Below are 17,748 nucleotides of genomic sequence, written 5' to 3'. Positions count from 1 at the left end.
TCACGGCCAGAAGGTCCCTGGTTGGATTCTCACGGGTGTCCTTCCTGGGTGGAGTCTCCATGTCCTCCCCATGTCTGCGTGGGGTTCCTCAGGGTTCTCCAGGTTCCTCCCACAGTCCAAACGCATGCACTAGCTAACCAGCGGCACCGACGACATGAATCGACAATGAATGAATGAATCAATGATATTTCCATGTGTCCCGTTGTTTCCTCTCCTTCACAAGGATTGAAGAAAACCCACATGGCGTCCAGGTTTCTCACATGGCTCCTTGTAATAATTGATTGCCCACCCCTCTCGCCCATCCCCACGAGATACTGGAGCAGCAGGCCCGCTGAAGCACATGGGAGTTGACCTCAATTGGCGGAAGGTCCAGGATGTCCAACCGTCTGACCGGCCGTGAACGCGAGGCCAACCTGTGGTCTCCACAAACCTTGAGCAGCTCCTGCACTAACGGGGCCGGGAATGGAATGTGACCTCAGATGAGCGGCTGTCAGGCTTCGTGGCCGCAGGGGCTTCTCGGCCAGAAGAGCGGGTCCAAGCAGGTAGAGGGTTCAAGCAGGTCAAGGTAGTTTGACGGAGGTACGACTCGGGACAGGAAGTAGCAGATGTGGGCTGAAGAAGCTCAAAGGAAATAGTTCCGGAGGTACCGGCCACCTGGTGCAGACCCTGCACCAGGTGGCCGGTAACCCCTGAGACCTGCTGGTGACCCCAACCTTCAGCAGAGTCTTTGGGCACACCTGATGAAGCTGGGCCTTTTGACCTTGTAGGTCAGGAGCAGGAACCCTCCAGAAGCAGAAGCTTCCTCCTAAAGTTCTGGACTAAAGAAAGTCCCCTTACAGTAAAGTGGCAACGAACCCAGATGGTCTTCCTCCTCCTCCCCCTGATGTCCAAGCAGAACGCCAGGAACTTGAGACAATGGATTTCAGAGAAAGGAACTTCACCATCTGGTGATGCACGTGGCTGCGTGGCCGCAGATACATGTCAGTGATTGGACTTTCATAAAGGTGTGGAACGCTGGCTGCTTCCTCACAGCTTCCAGGCCATGGAAGCAGCTGGAGAGGCCTGACCCTCCTCAAACCGAACACCTCCGCCTCTTCTACACCCTCTCCAATGCTCTGGCCTCGGTTGACCCTCTTCCTCCTCCTTCCCCTCCACAGCCTGAAGCCTTAGGGTTCTGCCTGGGTTCCTCACATCCACTCATATGTATTCTGTCTTGCTGCAGCTGACCTTCATAGCTCCACCTCTCTTGATGTGCCTCCACCTGCACTACACATCACAGTGTCATCTGCAAACATCATCATGTCCCTGTCGAACCTCCTGTCAGCCTGTCTATCACCATAGCAACTTCATTGATGAATAAACAAGGTAATAAATATATAAATAAATGTGGCAATTGAATTTGTCGCTTCATTTCATAAAATTTATGAAATAAAATTTAAAAAAAAAACAAAAAACTTTTCTTTTGGCCTTTTCATATCCTCGCTCACTATGTTCACAGATCTTCTTCTTGGTCTTCCTCTAGACTTCCTGCCTGGCAGCTCCAATTCCAGCATCCGTCTACCAATATATTCACTATCCCTCCTCTGTACATGATCGAACCATCTCAGTCTATGTCCAAAACATCTAACATGTACTGTTCCTCTGAAGGAGGAGAACCTCAACATCTTCACCTCCAGCTGTACCTCCTAGATTTTGGTCATTGTCATTGTGTGTAGACCAAAAGACTTCACAAACGAGTTCAGAATAAGTTTCAAAATTTGTGAAAGGCTGAAAATGACGGTGAAAATGAAATGAAAATGGATTTGAGTGTGCGGCCGAGGGCCGGCGGGCTTTTTGACGGCTCCCAGAATAGAAACCTGAGGAAAGCAGGAATGAGCTAATCTGGAAGGAGACTGGAGTGGGAACGGGAGCCGACAAAGAAACAAAGGCTCGGCACAAGGAGGTCCTGTTCCTACTTATCCCCGCTGAGATCACACTCCTTCTCCTTTCTCAAATGACGACAGAGGCGGTCCCGTTCTGTACGGCCATTTCCATGGCGACCGACGCACAAGAGTGACCCCAAACGCGCGACAAACACACACACACACGCGGGAATTAACCCAGAAACCGGGCCTTCTGGAAATCAGGTGACCGAGCGGATGGGATCTTCAAGCCGCGCTACGGTGTACGTGCACACACACACACACACACACACACGTGGTACAGGAAAAGGGGAGCCCTCTTGTAATTCAAGCCTGTCATCGCTGTTTGGTAAACATGAGGCCGGATCAGCGCCAGAGACCCGACACATCTGCTCCTGCTTCGGAGGGGAACCCGAGACCCAGCAGCCGCAGGGGGTCGGGGAAGTGTTAATGGTGTGAGAGGAAAAAAAAAAAAAGGCCAAGGGAGTGACGCTGGAAGAAAACCCATGCGGCGGGAAGCTCTGTTTGCCCCCGACCGGCCACCTCCGCTGGCCAATCGGGTGCCACCTCCGGGCCACCAGGGCCACGGGTCGTTTGGGAAGCCGCGGGCTTTCAGCCACGGAAGAGCAGCTTCCTCCGAATCTGAATGGCATCATTAGGTATTAGGGGGGTTAATACCTGACTGGGGGCAAAATGTGCAGGAGTCATAGCTAGTCATATGAAAATCCCCTTCAAGGAACAGAAAATAAAAGAAAAAAAAAAAAGACATTTTCTTTGATTCAATTTGTCATGAAGACTGATCACTGGAATTTCAGCGAATGTTCATCAAGCTAAAATGACCAATTCAGGGAGAAATGACTGTGCGGAAACCAGGAGGGAAATTCAGAGGGAGAAGGAGGGCGTATCTGGAGAATGTTTGGGGAATGAGCAGAAAATGGTCCCCATTGAAAAAATAAAAATGTGACAACCATATGGTAAATAATCACTCTGATGCAGCTTCTATGCTCGGCGCTAACATGCCATGCCAAGGAGGGATCCAACCTTCAGACTAGAGGGCCAGCAGAGGGACGCTTCCATCAATAAATTTAGGATAAGGAGTACATTCACATTCATTGGAAGAATAATTGTCATTTCCGGAATATGAGTTATTTCAGGGTGCTTATTAAATCCAGGATTATGAGCAAATTAGAAATGCTCATTGATTTTAGGCTTATAAGTAAATTCAGGATTATGAGTAAATGTAGTGTTATGGGTACATTTGGGATTATCGATTTTAGGATTAGGAGTAAATTCAGGATTGCTATTACTTTTGGGGTTGTGAGTAAATGCTGAGGTCTCGGTCCTGACGGATGGAGGGGGAATTCACCAACGAATGAGCTCAAGGCTGTCACTCTGCTGCAGCTGGAGGACGCTGCCATGTTTGTATGTGTGTGTGCGTGCGTGGGGGGATTTTAGGAAATACTTGCCACATTCCTCTCCCATCTCCAGCCTGACCCGGCCTGAATGCCAGCACTCATAACCTGAGATCCTCCACTCGAGGCCTTCAAGGTCGTCACCCCGACCGAAAGCTAAAGCCGGAGAAGAAGCCGAGCAGCTCCATCACCTCAGAGCCGAGAAGGAGATGGTCACCGATTGCGGTGCAGGATCTCCAGGGGACCTTCTCCGAGTGGAAGGTGATCTCCTCCCTAACCCTCAATGCTATGTCAGAAAGCAACAAGCGACTTCCGCTTTCTCCTCTGGAGATTGTTTTTCCACATCGACGAATCTATTTTTTCCAATATCACCGTTGCGGACCTTCGCGCTGAACGGGTTCCACACAATTCTGAGCCCGTTCTTCTCCCGCCTCCCGGCTTGTAACGAAATTTCACCAGCCGCGGTCAGCGATTCAGCAATTAGAGGAGAAACGTGGCACCCCGATGGGCCCGATGCTGTGACGGAGAAACTCCTACCTGCTCGGCGGTGCCGGGCTCTGGCATTGCAGACGCTCCTGCCACGTCTGCTGCTGCTGCTGGTGATGGAGGCAGAGGGCCGGGTGTGGGTGTGGGTGTTGGGGCGTGCAGGCGGAGAGGCAGCAGGGCGGGGGTCGGGCACCCACGGCCCCCGCCTGGAGGAAGGAGCAGTCCTGCTGGGCGCAGGGGTAGCACAGCGGAGATGGGACGAGGCAGTGCTGGCAGCAGGGCGCGGTGGCGGGCAGGTGGGGAGGGGGGGTGGAAAGATGGCATCCGGCGGGCGGCGGGACGAAGCCGTTCTGTTTCAGCGTGCCGTTCTGGCTCGTTCCCTTCCGGGGTCGCGACCTCTGCTTCCTCTGCCGGCCAGGAGGGGCCGCCGGGGGGCCGTCGGGGGGGGCCGGGGGGCCCGGACGGTGGCCGCCGTTGCTCAGGGCCGGGGGGTCGGAGGCGTCGCTCAGGGCCATGGTGCTCCACTGATGGCGGCGGTGTCAGTACTGGATGGGGGAGAGGTGGACATTACAAACAAATCCGGCGATGGACCAAACGCAGAACATGCAAACTCTTTGTGGAGATGAAAACGGGAAGCAGAATGACGTCACCGGGCAACCGAACCTGGAAAGGAGGGAGAATAAGATAAAGAATTCCATTTAATTCAAATGAATATTGGTCAAAAATGTGCGAGGAATCTGGTGAAAACCAGCAGGAACCCGACGAAAACGTGCTGAAGAAATCCGAGAAACCAGGAAAACACGACTTTAAATAATTGAGCAATGACCGCAAATCAAATTCTAAACATTATCATCCATCAGATGAATCAAACATGTGGAAGCTCATTGAAGCTGCCAGCCCCAGGCGGGCCTCCATCACGGACATGTCGATAAAAACACCCTGACGGCTCAGGGTTCCCTGGAGCGTTTTCAATATTACAATTGCTATGCAACTTGAACAATGGGCCGCCACTCATTTCCACATTTGTGTTTCATTTATCGTCTAAACATCTGAGCTCTGATGCGTGTACGTACATTTTAAACCAGAGGTGCAATAATAATACAACGGTACCTCCTTGTTTCACATGTAACGTCAGTGCTAACCGGGCTAACTAACTTCAGCCTTACTAAACTGTTGCTCTTACTTGATTAGATGTTTACATTCTCTTCTATTAATTCTTTTATGGCTTGAAACCGGACCTGGGTGCTCATTTCGTACCTCAAACTGTAAGGCGTGCACGTGTGACAAGTTCCTTGAATCCTTACATGCATCATACACGTAAATGTACAAGACTGTCTCAGATAATTAGAATATTGTGATAAAGTTCTTTATCTTCTGTATTGCAATTACAAAAACAAAAATGTCATACATTCATTACAAATCAACTGGAATATTGCAAGCCTTTTATTATCTTAATATTGCTGATGATGGCTTACATCTTAAGAAAACTCAAAAATCCTATCTCAAAATATGAGAATATCATGAAAAAGTAATTTTTGTTATTATTTTGATATTGCTGATGATGGCTTACATCTTAAGAAAACTCAAAAATCCTATCTCAAAATATGAGAATATCATGAAAATGTAATTCTTGTTTTTTTAATTGCATTACAGAAGATAAAGAACTTCATCACAATATTCTAATTTTCTGAGACAGCCCTGTATATGTAGATATCTCGAACTTCCAGGAACCTCCTGGAGGCCTCAGCTGGACCACCACACCCTTCCACCTGCCCATCGTTCACAATCCCAGCTTGTTTCTGGCAGAACTTCTGCACAGATTTTGGAAGCAGATGCGATGCCGATCTTTCACATGGAGCAAGACTTGGGTGTCATTCTGTCTTTTGAAAATAAAAACCAAAGTCCTCCTCGTGGAGTCGCCACACTGGTCCCTCAGAGCGCAGCCTTCACCGCTACAATACGGGACAAATATGTAACCCAGTGTGCTTCCTCTGCCTGGGACAGCAGGAATTCAGTGTGTGTGTATGTGTGTGTGTGTGTGTGTGTGTGCGTGCAGAGCGTTGACAGGCAGGTAAGAAATCTGGGCCGGTCTCCGTGGACACAGGCAGGGTCTTGTGCCTCCTCGGAATAAAAGCTGACAGCTGGAAAGAAGCGCAGAACAACTGGAGCTCAAGATGGAGGCCGAGCTTCCTGCCTGGCGGAGGGGGGACGGGACCGTGGACCTCCGAACCCTGGTGGCCACCGGGACCTCCCATTTCTCCCTCCTCCTTTCCCTCCTCCGGCTTAAAGCAGATGCACGTCCGTTATTAGCCGGCTGGAGCAGATAACTTCTGGACGGGGAACGTCCTTCAAGTGCTTCCAAAAAGCTGCCAGATGTTCTTCAAGGGTCATGGAGACGATGGTGAGGGAGAGAGGAGCTCACAGGCCAGGATGTTTTCAAACAAGCTTGAGGAGGACGAGAAAAAAGTAAAAATATACCAAATATCGTCTAGACGCCAGAAAGATACTGACTTGCGGGCAGCAGGTGTGTTCTTCTAGGGCTAGATGGAAAGTCCATCCAAATCTGAGGAGGAAAGATCTAACATGGATGGTTTTTAGGGTATCTTCTCACAAAGGAGACCTCTGAAGATGATAATCCAACATGTAGATGTTTAAGCTCATCCACTTTGGATATGAGATGAAGGAAAGCAGCAGTTGAAGGAGATCCTGACCTGGTGGACGGAGAGCGAGGAACCACAACAAGAGGCCTCCTGCATCTCCTGCACCGCTTTAATCCAACCCAACGGGCAGCAATTATAAGGAATCAGCAAACGCTTCGTAGCCACATCACTTCTAATAAACTCACTCTCTCACACACACACACACACACACACAGATGTGTTTGTGGTTGTCAGGAGAGACTCCAGACATATTTGACCCCCTGCGGGGTCGCTGGACACACTCGGGCAAATGAGCTGAACACAAAGCTGATCTGTTGTTTACCTGCCCACACACACACACACACACACACACACACACACACACACACACACACACACACACACACACACACACACACACGCGCGCGCGCGCGCAACTGAAGACATGTTTTGTACTGTCATGCATAGAATTCTAAGCGGCGGGCGTGTGCGTGTGTGTGTGTGTGTGTGCGTGTGTTGTATTGACTGAAACCTTCCTGCTTGAACTCCTGATAAGATTAAATGGAAACAAAGTCGTGTTTTTCAGATCTGATCTCTCAAAATCTGAGAAGGTTCAGAACCAGGAGCAGGTCTGAAGGTCCTCTTCCATGTCAGCTGGTATCAGAGCTGCTCGGGTGGACCGGAGGCGCCGAGGTGCGCGTCTGAACCAGCCCGGACACACACACACACACACACACACACACACACACACAGAGCCCGTTTCCTGGATGGATACCCCGGATCTTACCGTGTTCGCTGTCCGGCTCCGGAGCTCCGCGCGGCGGCTCCGGTGAGTCAGAGAGCCCCGGGGCCCGGAGGGGAGGAGAGCCGCCGGAGGAGAAGCGACATGTTCGTCCGGCGTGGAGGACTGAACCAGAGAATGAGCCGCCGTGCGCGTACACGTGCAGGCGTGCGCGGTGTGTGCAGGGGGCGGGAAGGAGGAGGAGGGGGGCGGGGCTTGAACGCGGAGCGCTGATTGGACGGTCGCGGTGTCAGTTAACCCGCTCGCTGCCGACCCGGAAGCAGCAGGAGAGCCCAGGGAGGTTCTCCCTCAGAGGAAGAGTCTTCAGGAGGTGGACTCTCCTGAAGCGGTCTCTCTGGACAACAGGGTTCTGCAAGGTATCCCAGATCTTCCGAAGACCACGCTCTTCTGGACAGAGATCACGGATGTTGTACACGGAACCTGCTCGGTCACATCTTGAGCTGCTCCAACTGAGTCTTGGACCACTGGAACCTCACACATGGTCAACCGTGTCCTTCGAGGCTGGAGCCGATCACGGCTGCTCGGGGATGGGAGGCGGGTCCACGCTGTCCCGGTCGGCGGCCGATCGCAGGGCCACATACGGAGATATGTGACCTTCTCATCCAGGCGTCTGGACGATGCAGGGTGTCCGCTGAACCTACTGAATGTGTTTGGACTTGTGGAGGAACCCTGAGAATATGGAGACGCCACACAGAATGGCCCCCTCTGGGAATCCAACCAGGGACCTTCTCGCCCTGAGGTGGAAGCTCTAACACCTGCACCTTCAGTACGTCGGCGATACTTGGTTGTCCATGAGTCGGTCAGATGGTTTTTAAGGCCCTCGTGGTCTGAGCTTGGTCTCAAGGCACCTTCCGATCTGACCTCGGGACCTCCAGCTCTTACTGAGCGGAGATGTTCCGTGTCTCCAAGGCTCCGTCCTGAGCGAGCGAGAAACTCGAGGAGAAGTTGACAATCTCAGACACCCTGAAGAAAGGCTGACTCCTCTTCGCTCTGCAGCTGCTCCCCTTCTGAGGCTCTGCAGCCTGAGACAGAGGGCCTCTTCATCACCACCACACACACACACACACACAATCACACACACACACTTCTGGCACAAAACAGCTAATTACAGCTTGTGCTTCTTGAGGATTTCACGTTGGCGTTGGAGGGGCTTTGGAGCCCCTGGCCCTGAAAGTGCTCCTCTGAGGCAGAAAGACACTCCAACCAGACCTCCTCTCAACAGAGGAGACCAGGTCCTCCTCAAGAAGAAGGGAGAAGCTGGAGGGGGAGGAGATGAAGGAGAAGACTGAGGAGTCCTGTGCAATCTGACGGCTTTAAAAAAGCCGGGAAATGAATGTTCTGCATTTAAGCACCATGAAGCCACCTGGAGCGGAGGGGTAGTTGATTGCTCCGATGCCTTGCTCAAAGGCAAGGCATCGGAATCCTGCGGCTCCGCCTCACGCCCACGAAAAGCGTGACAACCCGACGCTAATGACAGCAGATAAAGGTGTGCTTTCACGAGGTGACCGAGGTCTCCACATCCCAGGGATAATTATGCTGAGGGATTAAACATCAAAGAGGGACATTGACACGAGTCTGGAGAGCAAACATCTGGTCTTCTGGGTCTGGAGGCCACCGCGCGGATGAATCGATGAGTCGGCCTCTCAGGACACACTTGACATTTGTTTGTGTGTGTGATCTCAGATACCAGCTGATTCATGGACACCACAAGGTTTTCTTTTATCTCCTCTCTAGCTTTCCCGCGTTGGATCCGGTATTTACATTAGTACGATTCATTTCACTGCTTCCCTGAAATATCCTCTCAGCACCACTAGATGGCGTTCCGCGGCTACAGCGAGCCTTTTCCATCCTTCTCTGATGTCACGAGCCGCGACTGGGAGTGTCGGCTTTTCAACCAACGATGAACGAATGCATTTTTAGCATGCTAGCGCTTGACAGCGCGAGAACGCGCCACCACTGCTAAGAGGTTAGCCGCTAACTTTCTACTGTTCAGGACGTCAGCAACGCTCGAAGAACCCATCTACCTGCAAGGCTACACTAACTTGCTGGGCTAGCTGCACGTCTGAGGGGCGACAGTCGGTGAAGAAGATGCTCGGCGGGAATTGCACCCGATTTGACGACGTCCAAAAGAGGTTCACCTCCTACCGAGCAAAGGTCTGACTTGCCGCTCAGTCTGGGACTTTACACGTGGCCCTGCAGCAAGAACATCTGGCCATACCTGGTTTAGAGAGCAGGGCTCGCTGGAAGATAGTTATCGTTCAACGCCTCCAAAGAAAAATCATCTCCGACATTCGGTCCACACGGCTGAGATGTTCGGGACCTGGACTGAACCTCCACTGTAGAGTAGCACGGATAGATCTGTCAGCAGACCGGGCTCAGCAGAATGAACACTGGCTCCGGAGGAAGATGGTGATCAGAAGTTGGAAGATCACATCTTGGTGTCAAATATCTCCACTGGCCTCAGACAGAGCGTGGGGACATGAGGAGGACATTTGTTGGAGGAGGTGTGAGATCACATCTTACCGTCACAAACCCCTCGGCTGTCAAGTCCTGCTCGGTGGGGAACATGGAGGGAGGGGGGGGGGATTCTAGCGCTCTTATGATGGCCTTCACTTGTTTCTTGAAGAACATGGACCTCAAAAGAAGTCCCCTCTTGGAATAAAGATGTCCATCATAGCATCTTCTCCAACTTTCAGGACCATTCTGTCTCCTTTCAGGATCTTCTCTACGCATCAACAGGATGCCTGTCAGATGTTGGCCTCCGCAGCGTCCAGCACGAACCAGGAGGAGCTTCAGTCGCTGCGTCCAGCACCTCCAGTGCACCAGTTCCAGCAGCTACGTCAACTTGAAGACAACGGCTGCTTTCACGCTCGTCGGTGGAGCTCATAAGCCACGCCCTCGACCAGATACTTCCTGTGGAGCACCATTTTCAAACCTCCTATAGTTGCTGCTCAGATGTTCTCCCGGGACAAAATGGGCATAAGCGGGAAGAAGTGGAGCGACAAAGAGGTCCAAGCTCTACAGTCCTGCTATGCCTCAGAAGGGTTTCCAGGGCTCACAGAGGAACATCTACATTTTGGACTGGAATAAGCGTGGAGTTAGCTGACGGCTGACAGGGAGAAGCTAAAAACACTACAACCATCTCAGAGGCAGGACTCACTGCCTCTGGGAGTGCACAACTCGACGGTTCACCTGGAGGAGGCTACTTTCTGGAACCAAACTGCAGCTGAACTCTTAGAGTAGCTCTGTCTGAAAGCGGTTGTCGTTTTTGCAAGTTGTGCCTCCAACTTACCGACACAAGAATGTCTGCACATCTAATGTAGCATCCGCTGAGTGGGACATGCTCGATGGTCCAACGCTGGACTTCAACAGGATCACGATCCTCATTTCCAGCTATGCCATAATATGAAGTAAGCTCGCATTATAAAACAAGTGTCTCGGAGACGTACACGTTAATCTCACACACATTACACTGCTCAAACATCTTCAAGATATGACCTAAATGGGATCTTCACCTGCAATGACCATCAGCTGGAGGTCCAGGAGCCTGCAGGCCGGGTACAGGAGGACGAAGCAACAACTGTATCTTATCAGCTGCCGGGGACAGAATAAGAAAACAAGTCCGCACAATATTTACCGATGCGCATCCTTCCAGTTACACTACGAATGTAATCGGAGTACTTTTTTTGTACCTCATTTGGTGATTGCGGCCGACACACCGTCTCCGCTCACACGCCATCTCCGCTGAGAGCATCAACCTTCTGCAACTGCTGTTTGTGCTCCAACTCACTCTGAGGGCAAAACCAAAGGCACATGGAGCGAGCAGAGGAGGCGGGTTCCCAGACATGAAATATTCATTGTGTTATAGGTCAAGGTGGTTGCGTGTGTGTGCATGCGTGCCTATGTGTGCCTGTGTGTGTGTGTGTGTGTGTGTGTGTGTGTAGCAGCTGCAGAGGCCCTGGTTCCTGTCCTGCCAGTGCTCAAGTCTCCGCAGGGAGCAAGACAGGCTATGACTGCCCTGTGCGGGGAGTGTAACAGTTGCCAGAACACTCACACACACACACACACACACACACACACACACACACGTTTACATGCATTCACGCCATTTGCTTTCTGGGCCTATTTATTTCAACCTCCGAGCCTTACTGCTGAGAGCTGGAATACGAAGCAGCAGCTGGAATCCAGAGCTTCCCCTGTCGCGGACAAGCAGATGATCCATCACCGACACCAGAAGACGGTGGATTTAAAGGAGTAATACATGGCGCTGATCTCTCCGGAGCACACCGAACACCACGTCTGTCACAGACGGATGGAGGAGGTGCCCTGCAGCCGGACAGCGCTGAGGTTTTCCTCATTCCCACGTGGAACAAGACCTCAGTACTTTAGGATTTTACCCTCATTGTCAATTTATTACGGTCAACTCCAATAAAGCTGAATATTTAGTCTTCAAAACCAGAAACGTATTCCGTACATGGAAGCTCTCTGATCACACTCATCTGGAACTCTGACATCAACATAATATCACCTTTGATTTAAGGTCAGGCGGACGTTCAGTTACATTCGACGGATGTCAGCTTGAAGATCAGCAGAATATTAAATATCAAAGCATGAACATCTGGCAAAGAAGCCAAAGGATCTTCAGATATATTCTAAATTCACTGCCGTGTCACCTGAACGTCAAAGAGGAAGCCAGTTTTGAAATTCCTGCAGAACCCCTGCTCCTCAGAAGGCCATATCTAAGCAGATGAACCCCAAAACACAAATTCACCGAGGCAGGTCTGAGCTGAACAAAACTTTCATATCCAGATGTGCATGAACGCCCACCAGGGGTTCGTGCTGCGGGAACGTCCTTCACTCCACCGCTCCACCTTGAGGGGATCACGAGGCTAAAGCTGCGCTAGCGGTCTGATTCCTGAAGAAACCAGGAGGCTCCAGGTGGCGGTGACATTTGTCTCACGCTGAATCGCAGGATGGGGAGTGTGTATGTATGTCTGTGCGTGTGCGTGTGTGTGTGTGTGTGCGTGCAATGCTGCTGCTTCAAAGACAGTGGAGTCAGGCAGATGCGGGCCCTGGAGGCAGCTGCAGCCTCAGGAGCAGAGGAGTTCAGGCTGAAGGAGCTGCAGTGAAGGTCACACACAGATGGAGTACATCTGAGCAGCTGGGGTTACTAGAGCCCAGCACAATGAGGCGGGGCTAAAGCAGGTAAGGCCAGTTTTAAACTGATAATAAACAACTATAAAGCGGAAATATTGAAATTTCAACTTTTCTTCAATTACTACGACACCCCACCTCACTCTACACCATCTTACATCTCATAATAACGCAACTTCCTACTTGCAATACTCTTGTAAAGCGACCCGCCCTCTGACATCCGTGATGCCTGGATGAAGCTCGCTGCAGCGACGAGTCCCACAAATCTTGCAGACCAACATCTACAGCAAACCTGTAATGATGTGACTTCCAAACACCTCTGTTGCTTTTATCATCGTAATTACAATCCTGCTTCCTCCCTGAGTCATCCTGATCCCCGGCCTCAAGGTGGGTGCGGGTTTGACAACACTGGGATCAAGATAAATGTGCACTTATCTTTACATCTATCACACACACACACACACACACACACACACACACACACACACACACACACACACACGTACACTTCCTCCAAGAACCTGGCAGCGTAAAAACCAAGCCCCACATGCAGGAGAAAAGTGATACTGTTCTTCAGGGAGCAAAACCTGCAGGTGTGCAGTGTGAACGTAGGGGTGAGGACAGGTGTGTGTGCGTGTGTGTGTGTGTGTGTGTGTGACACAAATGAGGGTGCATTTATCCCAGACTCTGTGGAACCACACTTTCTTTCTGCTAGACTTTCTTCGAGCAGGAGAACAAGGTGTTGTTCTTAACGGGCAAAGGTGTTTTGGACTGGTGATAATGAAACAGTTGTTTTGTGAAATGAAAATAAGTGGAAGGCGTCCAGGACTGACGTAGCCGGCCATCTGCATGCGTCCATAAATACTTGCAAAACAGTTTAAAATTGCTGCAAAGGCAGCCAAGTGGAAAAAAAAAAACCTTCAATGCTCTGAAAATGATGTTTTCTTTCTGGCATTAATCTCAGCGCCATTTCCAGTGAGAGGGAAATTATTAGTGACAGGCCTCTGGCATTACATCATGTCTTAGTCCCCCCCCGACACACAGACACACACACACACACACACACACCTGAAAGGTATAATAATGGAGGGAGCAGAGGTTTAGCTTTGCAAATTGTAAGCGGCACATGTTCAAACTAATTCCTGCCGAACAAAGCTCTGCAGAGGCCGAGCAGCTACAGACATGCAGGCTCACGTGAGCGCCTGGCTGTGCAGCCTAGATGAGCCCTGGGACGGACTGACGCGCCGACGGTCTTTGAACACACCGGTGATAAGTTTTCTCAAAACCACGGCCTCGATCGCACACAACCCTGCTAGAAACCTGCATTGTCACCGGTCTGATGGCGACGTGGAAGCGCGTGCCGCGGTCAACGGGCGCCACGGCTTCTGTTGCTTTTAAATCATGTGGCGTCAAAGCACAAATACCCTTTTCCGTATGAGCAGTGCCTTCGGTTCTACTGTCTGGAATCTTCAGACTGTCTCTCCCTGTGCACGCACACACACACACACACACACACACACAGAACTCAGGCCTTTCTCACGTGGTTCTTATGTTTGCACCCAGAATCACAAGGCCATGGTGACGTTGCCGCAGCCCCTACTTTGATTACCCAGCAGGTCATTCACGACAGTACCTATGAAATAACTATTCATTTAGTCGCTGGGCATGGGTGAACCCTATCCTGCTGTCAGGGTCACGGGGGCGGAGCCTATCACAACTGTGATTGGGTGAGAGTTGGGGTTCACCCTGGACCGGTCCATCACAGGGACACATACAGAGACATCCAACCATTCATCTGGACAACATGGGGTCTCCACTGAACCTTCATGATGTGTTTGGACTGTGGGAGGAACCCAGAGAACCCCGAGGAACCCCACACAGACATGCGGAGAACATGGAGACGCCACACAAGATGGGGCCTTCCGGCCGTGAGGAGGAGGGGCTAACCACTTTGCAGCCAGGGGTCTCGAAATAATATCTTAGTACACATCTTAAAAAGTCTTACAAAGAATGGAGTTCCCTTTGAGGAAAGTACTGTTCAGATGCTTCAGCTGGAGAGCTGTCAAATATCTTTAGGAGTAACTCCAACTCTGAGCAGATACAGGCCACGTTGGTGGTGACGCCTCCCTTTCAGACTGTTCCTCTGGGGAATGTGAATGTATACACTTCTTCCTGGAAAACTGCCTTTCATTCACTTCCTTTAGATCCACTATAATTGGTTCTCATCATTAAACCTAATAAGATTGGCAAGCTGTAGCAGGGCGGCGTCCAAAGAGGCCGTTTGCCCACAGCATCAGGTTTATCTGTTCTTCATCATGGGTCATTTATCAGAAGAGGACGGGGCTGATGAGCCCGAGTCATCGACGTAGCCGGGACAACTGGACCATCACGGCCAGGGGTTTGCAGAGGAGCCGCCAGAAGTATCCCCACAGAAGAGGGACCTTGCTCTGGTGGGGGAGTGGAGTTAGTCATCCGCCTAACGATTCCCTGGTCTGACGGCCCAGAAACGGTGCTCCGGGTTCGAGCTCTCCTTTCCTGGTCTTCCGACGGGAGCGTTAGATGGGTACAGGAGACGCCCAGGGTCCGCAGGGTTTCTCAGAGACGCGACAGGAAGAAGGCCCCGTCATTAAGCTGCACTGCTCAGGGCGCTGACCGGCCCACTTTTAACGGGACCAGATGCTGCAACCCTGGTCACGTGACTGCCAGTCGTATGGAAATACATCCTGGCGGCGCCTTCGCTGGTCCTCCGCTGAGCCGCAAGCAAGTGTTGTAGCGCCAGGGGTCCGATGGTCCGCCTCAGACCCTCCTTTGGCAAAAACCAAAGACCATGGATCGGTCCCTGGGCACCGACTATGATCCACAGTTCCTCAATCCTCCATCTTGGTGTAGACCGGTTCATCACGGCAGCACTCCCGAAGACCCGATGTATCGATCGATCTCCGATTCCTTAATGAGCTTCATTCTCAGATCTTGCCGTGGCAACTGGACTTGTGTTTTTTTTTCTCCCTGAAAGAAGAGACCGGACTCGGTTGTTCTCTTCCCCGTCGCCACGACAAGATCTGACAATGATTAACCCGGACCAGGAGGACTGGGAGCCTTCACACGCACCATGTTTGATAACCCTGCTAGCAACCGCAGGAATGCGGACGCCGCGTCCCGGCGTCACTCTGCAAATACCAGATACGACGGCCAATCACGCAGGAGAACGATGACCTCTTCTGGAGCCGTGCTTTGAGCGACTACGGGCCAGTTTCGGGCCGCTGAAGGAACGGAGGGCTGCGGCGAAGAGCAACTTTCCAGATAAATATGACAATAAAGGTACTCTCTGGGCCGCAGCGGGCTAAATATTTCACAGCTGAGTGTATCAGATATTTTATGGCAAGATAATAACGGACGCTACACTCCTTAATCATCACAAAAAGTAACGACGTGCGGAAACACCTGTCGGTAATGTAGGGTGTTAGTCAGCGGGGCAGGTGTTTCCTGGACGAGGATGGAAGCCGGGGGACACGCCACACCGCTCGCACGCCAAAACCCGGTCGGACAGACTGAGACCGCGATTCACACGTGACGCGACGAGTCAAACCGACAGCGGAGGGCAAACACACACGGCGGGTATGACTTCCATGACTGTGGTCCAGTGAGGGTCCATGGGCCTTCTCCCCCCCCCCATCGCTGTTTTAACATCACCGCTAATTCCTATCATATTCGTCGTCTGGCGCGAGGTCCTGTGTCCCGCCTCCTCTTTTCATTGGCTGTTGGCGACATGTGTTTGCAGTCAGGTCGGCGATCGGAACACCTTGTTTTTACTCCCAACGGTTACAACATGACTGCTGCCACATGTTTAATCATCAAAAGGCCTTCAATTCATTCACCTGCGTGTTCTACATGTCTGTCTGCTTCTAATCGGGGTTTCCGTCTCCCCGCACGTGAAGCTCCGAGGTACGTGGCGCTCACGGGCCTGATACACACAACGCGAACATCGTTGCTAACCGGGTGCCGAGTCCGCAGGACGGTCACGAAGGGGATCGTTTAGAGGCTTATCCTAAATCCCTCCGCAGCCCATCTTTGACACCGGCCTTCCACGGGCTCCGGTCAAAGACTCTTTCTCCTCTGAGCCGCCATTGTTGGGGCTTATAAATATTTACTCTTCCCAGCTTGGCGGGGAAATAAGCGTGAGGAGAGAAGGAGTCATTGTGACACCGGGGTCAGAGACGCTGACAAGCCGGAGGGGTCTTTACTTGCCGACAGACACCTTAAACCCCAATACGCTACCGTCCCCGGGGCACCGCCGGTGCCAGGGCTGGACGGAGAGGAGATGTGTGGGTTGTGATTGAAAGAGGCGTGCGAGGAAACCGAAAAAAAAAAAAAAGAAAGAATAAAGAAAAAAGCGAGGGCCCCTGGAAGACTTCTTAAAAAGAAGAGTTGTTTACATGACAGACAACCAGCATACCCCCAAAGACAATCGGCCAAAGAGGATTCTCGACAGCAGACAATGCTTTCGGAGAGCAGAGAGGCACCGGTACTTTCAATACGTTTATCCCCTCTGGCTCCGTCTCCCGGCTCTCGCAACAAAAGAAAGCCAATATTCAGTCAAATACAAGACATTCCGCAGAAGGACAAATATTAATGCCGTGTATTAAAGCAGCAGTAATGATCCGGGTGGAAGAAAAACATGCCTCGCAAGCTCGGGGCTTGAGGTCAAAACCAGAAGTTCCCCTCCTGACATTTTAGTAATGCTATTAGTGGCCAATAGCAATAGAAGGGAATGCTTTATCATTGAAGAAATGGCTGCTTGGATATCGCGGGCGGACATGCAGGCTGTCTTCCAGGTATCTGGATGTATTAAAGGTACAACTTCCTGTCCCCCCCCCCCCGGGCACCTGGGACATTAGGCAGAGCGGCAAATTGCATCGGTGCGATGCTGCAAGCTCACGCCTGTCGCTCATTATTTCCTCCGCGCTTCTTGGATTCGGGATCTGCTTCCCGTCTGGGGAAAGGATGGAAAATGGACTGGAATTGGCCGGATTGAAAGTGTAACGACCAACTGCAGTGCAGCGGGGAAGGAATGCGCAGAGGTTAACAGCACCTTTTGGCGGTTGTCTAGGAGCACCGCTACGACATTACAATTGTGCAGCACCAAAGAAGAACTGAACCAAATGGTCGGAATGCCGGGGTGACTTGGTACTTCTGGACAGATTCTACGTGGATCTGGTATGCCACGAATGCTAAGTCCGCCATCTATCTTACAGAGCAGATTTTCAGCACAACAATTCTCCCAAACCACTGGTAGAAATCCTAGCGTTCGATTTGGACGAGGATGACATAAACGGTGCGTATTGTCTGGGATGAGA

At 51.4% G+C, this 17,748-nt stretch overlaps 1 protein-coding gene across 3 annotated transcripts in view; it reads right to left on the bottom strand.

Moving 5' to 3' along the window:
- Positions 1–17,748, bottom strand: part of disp1 (dispatched homolog 1 (Drosophila)) — a 50,218-nt gene that overhangs the window by 14,876 nt on the left and 17,594 nt on the right. Inside the window, exons 3-5 of one of the 3 annotated variants that reach the window (XM_086166733.1) lie at positions 10,933–11,031; positions 10,756–10,834; positions 3,851–4,344 (exon numbers count right to left, since the gene is read on the bottom strand). In XM_086166733.1, the coding sequence (XP_086022859.1) occupies positions 3,851–4,314 (464 nt within the window). In that variant the 5' untranslated portion in view covers positions 4,315–4,344; positions 10,756–10,834; positions 10,933–11,031. Of the gene's footprint in view, positions 1–3,850; positions 4,345–7,225; positions 7,356–10,755; positions 10,835–10,932; positions 11,032–17,748 lie in introns of those variants that run through there. The other 2 variants (XM_086166734.1, XM_086166735.1) reach the window with 2 other exon arrangements.

This window comes from Fistularia commersonii, chromosome 20 (genome assembly GCF_037954325.1).
Source record: "Fistularia commersonii isolate RoL2024-O1a breed Wild chromosome 20, RoL_Fcom_v1.0, whole genome shotgun sequence".
NCBI classification, from domain to species: Eukaryota; Metazoa; Chordata; class Actinopteri; order Syngnathiformes; family Fistulariidae; genus Fistularia; species Fistularia commersonii.
Note: the sequence above shows the minus strand (reverse complement) of the source record. Positions and strands in the feature narration are given on the sequence as shown.